Below are 8,927 nucleotides of genomic sequence, written 5' to 3'. Positions count from 1 at the left end.
CTCTCAGATTTCATCAGAAATATCTTAATTTGTGTTCCAAAGATGAACGAAGGTCTTACGGGTTTAGAACGACATGAGGGTGAGTAATTAATGACAGAATTTTCATTTTTGGGTGAACTATTCCTTTAAGATTCTCCTAACGACTCTTGCTGTGTTGTGGTGTGTCAGGTGACGTTTCGCACGAGAATCTACCACTGCAACATCAACAGTCAGGGTGTGATCTGTCTGGACATCCTGACTGGAGCCTGGAGCCCGGCGCTCACCGTCTCCAAAGTGATGCTGTCCATCTGCTCTCTCCTCACAGACCTGGTAAGATGTGTTTGTCAGTATGCTGGAGCTCCACCTGTTTGACCGAGACGACAGCAGAGCAGTTACAGGTGTGGGCATCGATACAGCCGCCTCATGCTCATGTATGAAACTGCGCACAAATCTCTCTGTTCATCTCATGTCTGAGCTATTTGAATTCCTTATATGGCAAATGGTCGTAAAAAGGCGACGATTTTCTCGCAGGCTAAGCCCTGAATGCATGAACTTACTGTATTTTGTAGAAAATAAGTTGCACCTAAGGCTACGTTTATACTAGTGCATTTTCGTTTTAAAGTCCCCCTCTTATGAATAATGAAAGGTTCATATTTTGGTTTTGTGAGTCCCCAATAACAGGATGACATGCATGCAAGGTCAAAAAAACACTTTCATTGTCTTATAATACATTTATTAAAGTGCCCCTATTATGGGTAATGAAAGGTTCATATTTTGGTTTAGGGAGTCCCCAACAACAGGTTGACATGCATGCAAGGTCAAAAACACTTGCATTGTCTTATAATATGCATTTATTTTTACCTTACTTGCTCAACAACTCCCAAACAATTCGCTCAACAATTCATCTTTCCAAACTCCTCCTTTGCGTGACGCTAATCTGCTGTGATTGGTTGATTGGTCTCATTTTCATTTCATCTCGCCTGTAATGCCTGATAAAGCAGCGTTTGTGAGCGCAGTGCTGCTTTGTGTACAGCGTTACCGGGAAACCGCTATTTTACCGCTCCAGAAGCGGCACCTAGTGGCAAAGAATGAATTTGCATTTTCATTCAGACAACACGAAAAGACCAGCAAGTGGGCGGGCAATATGCTAATGCTTCATGTTGTGGTCAACATGAAACGGCTTGGGATTCGTTTTAAAAACGACTCATTTCAATGATTCAGAGTCGACTCTTTCTTTTGAGACAATAACTTTATACACAGTGCACTTTCAGATTTAAACCTTTGCAGGATGTTTTCATTCACTTAGAGCTGTGTTACACACTGCATGAAAGGTCATTTTCAAAAATCCATAACAGGGGCACCTTAAAACACACAACTTTTGTTAGGGCTACGCCTATTGCTTACACGACCCTCGAAAACAGAGACTTTTGGAAACGCTGGCGAGGCTGCCCACAATAGCTCTGCGTATCCTTGACGACCGTGTAAACAATAGCATCATGCTCATTGTTGTACCCATAGATATATATAGGTAGATGCCCCATTCTACTGCTCCAAGACACGTAGATGTGTCCGTAATCTAAATAATAGGGAATCTACCCATATATATCTATGGTTGTACCTGCATGAATGGTCATGTGACGTGTTTTCGGTTGTGTACTGTGGACGGAGATCGTTTCTGAAATGCAAGTGTAGACGGGGATCGTTTTAAAATGAAAACGCACTAGTGTAAACAAGGCCTAAATATGTGTCGCACAAAATGGATGGACTACACTACATGACTTTTAAAATCTGAACAGATTTTAAAACGCTGGCCATTATTAGGGCTGGGTGGAAAAAAAATATTGATTTCTCGATTTTTAAAAAATAATTTATGAAATTATATTTATTCTTTAATCCCAAGAAACAATTAGTCTAGCCTGTTTTCAGTTAATAAACAGAACATTGTTGCGCTCATCCCATCCAATAAATTGCAATAAGCTTTGTGCTTTGTTACTTTTGATATGAAACAAAATCTCAGATTTCAAATTCTGTCCGTTTTATTGCAATATTCAAAACGATAAATACCTCTTTGGTGCTTTAATACCGCTTTAATACAAACCGTTTCAGCGCAAAATAAACATGAATGAACATCTGAAGGCATTTAAACGAGAGTACAACTTACTGAAATCGTATCCTGTTAATATAAATTAACAGCTTGTAAACAATGTCACGTAACGTCACATTTACCTCAGAAAAAACATATTCGGTGACCATAAACTCATTAGTCAGCTAGAAAAATAAACTCTAGAGAGGAGAATTTTGCTAAATATATGCACCTTATAGCATATTAATTATTTTTACTGTTCTTCAATATTTAATTAGTTTGTATAAAAATATTTATCTTTCAAAAAACGAATTGGATTAGAAATATAATTATGTAATTTAAAGTTACAGTTAGTAACTTATATATGATATTATAAGAACTTTGTCAGTGTAATTTAAGTGTTTGTAGGTAAATTTGCTAATTTTAACCTTCAATATTATAGTAATGTAGTATCAACTGACTCCAACGTATATTTTACAGCATTAGTTGAGATTTTTTTCCTAGAGAAAATTCGCCATGTACTGTACCTGATATATATCTAAAATAATCAATATTAAATCTGAATCGAATCACAAGCTTGTGAAGCAAAATCGAATTGAATAGTGAAATTTGTGTCACACCCCTGCCCTAGCCATCATACACTTACTCATTTTGTAAATGGTCACAGAGGAGAAACTAGGCATCATAAACGACTGAGGATCTCACACTACCAGACTTCGTTCCAGTCACAACAAACTCGCGCAGAAACGAATTAAAACGGTATGTGTTCTAAAATTGGCTTAAAATATCAAACATGTTTGGTATCCTCCAACTGAATAGATTTATCGTCTGAAGCTAAAAAAATCTGAGTCGGCAACCATCATACATTACGCCATTGTCTTAATGAAATCTGTCGACTCTGACTTTCGGCTCAAAAATCTGAGCAAAAGTCATGTAGTGTATTCCAGCCTTAAGTCACATCAGTGTAAAATACTAGTAAATGAAATGTTTACAATGGTTTTTTTTTTTGTTAGTTGCCCTTACTCCACAACAAATGCTTTAAATTTAACCGTATTCTGAACAGAACAGGAATGAAAGATATTAGCATAAAACAGATTAAATTATTTTAATTATTCATTAAAAAAAAAAAAAAGAAAGAAACCGCAAGCCTAAACCAATTTATTGAAAGTGAAAGTACTGAATTTGTGGGAAATGCGCTATCAAATGAAACTTGGGCTCACGTACCTCTCTGGTTTGGCACAGATCAACATTTTGCACGCTTTGCATGTCTCGCATGCTTGACTGTAATCGCATTTGTTACATCCTGCATGAATCTAGGGGTATAAGCAGACGCAACAAAACAACAAATAATTTAAAGAGCGCTAGTCTGAGTCCTGCCACAGCACCACAAGCAACAAATTACCGTAAAGGTTTTTATTTGACAGCTCATGGACAAATACAAAAGGTATATTAAAAATAAGAAAGGGAATTTAAAAGGGAAGCAATAGTTTCAGGAGAGGGCAAGGCCAAAATAACAAGCAAAACAAACTAACTAGATAATTTAAGCCTTTAATCTAACAAAGAAAAGAAAAATAACAACAGGTTTGTATCCTAACTCCCTTCCTGGCCCCAAAACAGGAGAAAACAGGGTTCAACAAAAATGGCACCTTGTGCTTTGTTACTTTTGATATGAAACAAAATCTCAGATTTCAAATTCTGTCCGTTTTATTGCAATATTCAAAACGATAAATACCTCTTTGGTGCTTTAATACCGCTTTAATACAAACCGTTTCAGCGCAAAATAAACATGAATGAACATCTGAAGGCATTTAAACGAGAGTACAACTTACTGAAATCGTATCCTGTTAATATAAATTAACAGCTTGTAAACAATGTCACGTAACGTCACATTTACCTCAGAAAAAACATATTCGGTGACCATAAACTCATTAGTCAGCTAGAAAAATAAACTCTAGAGAGGAGAATTTTGCTAAATATATGCACCTTATAGCATATTAATTATTTTTACTGTTCTTCAATATTTAATTAGTTTGTATAAAAATATTTATCTTTCAAAAAACGAATTGGATTAGAAATATAATTATGTAATTTAAAGTTACAGTTAGTAACTTATATATGATATTATAAGAACTTTGTCAGTGTAATTTAAGTGTTTGTAGGTAAATTTGCTAATTTTAACCTTCAATATTATAGTAATGTAGTATCAACTGACTCCAACGTATATTTTACAGCATTAGTTGAGATTTTTTTCCTAGAGAAAATTCGCCATGTACTGTACCTGATATATATCTAAAATAATCAATATTAAATCTGAATCGAATCACAAGCTTGTGAAGCAAAATCGAATTGAATAGTGAAATTTGTGTCACACCCCTGCCCTAGCCATCATACACTTACTCATTTTGTAAATGGTCACAGAGGAGAAACTAGGCATCATAAACGACTGAGGATCTCACACTACCAGACTTCGTTCCAGTCACAACAAACTCGCGCAGAAACGAATTAAAACGGTATGTGTTCTAAAATTGGCTTAAAATATCAAACATGTTTGGTATCCTCCAACTGAATAGATTTATCGTCTGAAGCTAAAAAAATCTGAGTCGGCAACCATCATACATTACGCCATTGTCTTAATGAAATCTGTCGACTCTGACTTTCGGCTCAAAAATCTGAGCAAAAGTCATGTAGTGTATTCCAGCCTTAAGTCACATCAGTGTAAAATACTAGTAAATGAAATGTTTACAATGGTTTTTTTTTTTGTTAGTTGCCCTTACTCCACAACAAATGCTTTAAATTTAACCGTATTCTGAACAGAACAGGAATGAAAGATATTAGCATAAAACAGATTAAATTATTTTAATTATTCATTAAAAAAAAAAAAAGAAAGAAACCGCAAGCCTAAACCAATTTATTGAAAGTGAAAGTACTGAATTTGTGGGAAATGCGCTATCAAATGAAACTTGGGCTCACGTACCTCTCTGGTTTGGCACAGATCAACATTTTGCACGCTTTGCATGTCTCGCATGCTTGACTGTAATCGCATTTGTTACATCCTGCATGAATCTAGGGGTATAAGCAGACGCAACAAAACAACAAATAATTTAAAGAGCGCTAGTCTGAGTCCTGCCACAGCACCACAAGCAACAAATTACCGTAAAGGTTTTTATTTGACAGCTCATGGACAAATACAAAAGGTATATTAAAAATAAGAAAGGGAATTTAAAAGGGAAGCAATAGTTTCAGGAGAGGGCAAGGCCAAAATAACAAGCAAAACAAACTAACTAGATAATTTAAGCCTTTAATCTAACAAAGAAAAGAAAAATAACAACAGGTTTGTATCCTAACTCCCTTCCTGGCCCCAAAACAGGAGAAAACAGGGTTCAACAAAAATGGCACCCACCTCCCTACAACTTCCAAATAAACCAAACAATAATAAACAAGTTTGTAAGCAACAGGCTGGGCAGGACAAAGACAGCGCTCTGGAGAAAGCTCTTGTGGGAACGTTTTCTCCAACTTTGGTAGTTGCTGCTCTGCTTTTATGTTGGCTCACTCTTTAACTGGTAAGCAGGTGCAGCTGGGGGCCAACAGCTACCTGCCAGACAGATTGAGTAGGAGGAGCCAAAGGGTTAACAGAGACAGAAACAGAAAAAAAACACAGCTTTTCTGATAAATCATAACAATAAAGACAGCGTCTCTAGACGTAACACATTATGTCAGTCACAGCATGGTTCACATGAGAAAGAAATGCAACTTATATTCTGGAAAATACATTTCATTCATTGCTGAAAGGGTTGCTTCAAATTCAATATATATTTCATATGGATATTCACCCAAAAGTGTTTTTGTGATTATTATTGCAGTATTGTGTATTTAACTTATTTGCGTGCGCATGAATTAAAGTCAATGGAACACAAAGTAGCTGATGAAGCGAAGCGCGCAGTATATAGTGCGCTGTATAGCTGCTGCCTGTGAAGAGCATTTCAAATGAATTCAGTTCAGTCACTTAAGGTTCCTTTTTAGCGAGAGAACCTAAAGCCCAAAGTGCACTTCAGTTTTTATGCGTGTATGCTGAGGTATGCGTACAGTGTGTGACACAAACATTATCATGAACTGCCTCTGTTTTTTATTTTTATTTTGTACTGTTCTCTGAAGTCCACTTATATATCCAGATTATTACATCAAAAAAATCATAATTTAGAAGTAATAAGTTCTTTTCTGTCCTGTTTTTTGACCCCCTCATCAGAACGCTCTGTTTGAATAGGCGTGGCGGATTGTAGACTCGGAAGTAAACGCCCACTGCTGTGATTGGCTAATAGTTGTGTATGTTTTGACAGCGACATTCCTCATAGATGGACGCTGATGTGATTTAGGTTAAAAACACATTAATAACACAATACATATCCAACAATCTGTAAGAAGAGACAAAGCAACAGTGATCGCGTAATGAAAACAGTTACTCACACTTGTGCTGCGTCATTACGGTCGGATCCAAGATACACGGCACAGCATTGTCTTTTAGTTTCAATCTTTCTGAAAATCCCGCATCAAATTGTGCCTTGTTTGTAAACGAATCCGTGGTAAAATTAAGTGAGTGAGTTCTTACTGACGAGGTCTGGATCTTCATTAAAATTTTTTTTAAAAAGTTCATCCGCTCTTTCCTAACATTGGGATCAGAAGGAAGGCGATACAAACACTGTTTTTCCACAACTTCCACAACTTTGTCATTTGGTTTCTGTGTAGACCTGCGTTTCCCTCTCTCGTTATTTACACTACATTCGCGAATTTGTGGGTGGGGCTAAACACGCAGCGATGTAGAATAGGTGGGCGGGGCTAAACAGGCAGCGATGTAGAATCGGTGGGCGGGGCTAAACAGGTAGTGATGTAGAATCGGTGGGCGGGGCTAAACAGGCAGTGATGTATAATCGGTGGGCGGGGTTAAACAGGCAGTGATGTAGAATCAGTGTACAGGGCTAAACAGGCACGAAGCTAAAGTGACCACATAATAAAAACAGTTACTCACACTTGTGTGGTGCGACATTACTGTCAGATCCAATAGTCGCACAGCATCGTCTTTTAGTTTCAGTGTTTCTGAAAATCCTGTGTCGAATTGTTTGTTTGTAAACGAATCCGCAGTTAAATGAAAAGAACAAAGGACCAAGTTCTTACTGACGCGGTCTGGATCTTCATTAAAAATAAATCATCCACTCTTTCCTAACGTTGGGATCAGAAGGAAGGCAATGCAGAGAACTTGGCACTGCACAGCATCTTGTTGTCTTCGGAGCATCATTATCGTTTGGTTTCTGCGTAGACCTGCACTTTCTCCTCTCTCTTAAACACTATATGCGTGAATCTGTGGGCGGTCTATGCAGGGTCAGAGAGCGCTCAGATTTGATCAAACATATCTTAAAAGGTCTTGGGTTGGAACAACATTAGGGTGAGTAATTAATGACAGCATTTTCATTTTGGGGTGAACTAACCCTTTAAAGGGGTGGTTGACTGTTTTTCTCTAAGCTTGATTGTGTTTATGGGGTGCAGTCTAACGTGTTAATGCTTTGTTTAAAAAAAAACGCATTATTTTTCACATAATTTACCTTTATTCCACACCTCTCTGTCCCTTCTCCCAATAACACGCTGATCATTTCCTGCTTGTATGAAGCCCCTCCCTCAGAAATAGGCGATGGGCTCTGATTGGTTAGCTAGCCCAGTGTGTTGTGATTGGCTAAACCGCCTCTAGTGCGCGTCTAAACGTCCTGCCCCTCACCTCAGCGGCATGTGCTCCGGTGTCCTGACATTTTATCCTACCCATCAGATTGTCCTACCAGGATTTACTGCGCATGCGCACATCAATATTACGTCCTTTTTCTCACGCTAAATAACAATATTTAATGTATCTGCATTACTGTAAGGGTAGGTTTAGGGTTGGGGTAGTTGTAGACTTTAATAAAACACAATCTAATAGGTTGAAAAAAATATTTATTGTTGGTTTCCTGTAGCTGTATCCCTTCTAGCTACAACCGCGAATATAACACATCATTTTACTTCCATGATATTTGGGGGAGGGGGCACAACAATACAGTTTTGCTTAGGGCCCTCGTTTGGCAGCGGTGTGAGTCTGACGCTGTGTTTGCTGTCTGCTGCAGCTGCGAGGAGCTGTGTCCTCCGGGGAAACACGGCCGGCAGTGTGAGGAGCGCTGTCCCTGTCAGAACGGCGGCGTGTGTCATCACGTGACTGGAGAATGCTCCTGCCCCGCCGGCTGGATGGTACGTCTGTGCAAAACCCAAATCTGGAAGTGATAAATAATTCTGATTCATCATGTGTGGGTCACTGCAGTATTGTTAATTTATTTTCTATTTGGATTTGTTTTAAAGGGGTCATGAACTGCCTCTGAGGTCCACTTATCATGTTATCAATATTTTTACATCAAAAAACATCATAATTTAGAAGTAACAGGCTATCAGAATGCTCTGTTTGAATAGGCGTGGAGGATTGTAGACTCTGAAGTAAATGCTCACTGCTATGATTGGCTAACAGTTGTGTATGTTTGACAGCGACATTCCTCATAAATGGACGCTGGTGTGATTTAGGTCAAAAACGCATGATACATATCCAACATATCCAACAATCTGTAAGAAGAGACAAAGCAACAGTGATCGCGTAATGAAAACAGTTTGTGCTGCGTGTGCTGCGTCATTACGGTCGGATCCAAGATACACGGCACAGCATTGTCTTTTAGTTTCATTCTTTCTGAAAATCCCGCATCAAATTGTGCCTTGTTTGTAAACGAATCCGTGGTAAAATTAAGTGAGTGAGTTCTTACTGACGAGGTCTGGATCTTCATTAAAAATAAAGTTCATCCACTCTTTC

General features: G+C 38.0%; 1 protein-coding gene across 1 annotated transcript in view; it reads left to right on the top strand.

Annotated features, from left to right (window-relative positions):
* The window catches only part of LOC107700659 (ubiquitin-conjugating enzyme E2 E1-like), a 31,332-nt gene that overhangs the window by 18,421 nt on the left and 3,984 nt on the right, over positions 1-8,927 (top strand). Inside the window, exon 5 of the mRNA XM_016502395.1 lies at positions 169-316. Within this exon, the coding sequence (XP_016357881.1) occupies positions 169-316 (148 nt within the window). The remainder of the gene's footprint in view (positions 1-168; positions 317-8,927) is intronic.

The sequence above is a fragment of the Sinocyclocheilus anshuiensis genome, unplaced genomic scaffold (genome assembly GCF_001515605.1).
Source record: "Sinocyclocheilus anshuiensis isolate Anshui unplaced genomic scaffold, SAMN03320099.WGS_v1.1 scaffold1360, whole genome shotgun sequence".
Taxonomy (NCBI): Eukaryota; Metazoa; Chordata; class Actinopteri; order Cypriniformes; family Cyprinidae; genus Sinocyclocheilus; species Sinocyclocheilus anshuiensis.
The sequence above is the reverse complement of the archived record's forward strand: the minus strand, read 5'-3'. Positions and strand labels throughout refer to the sequence as shown.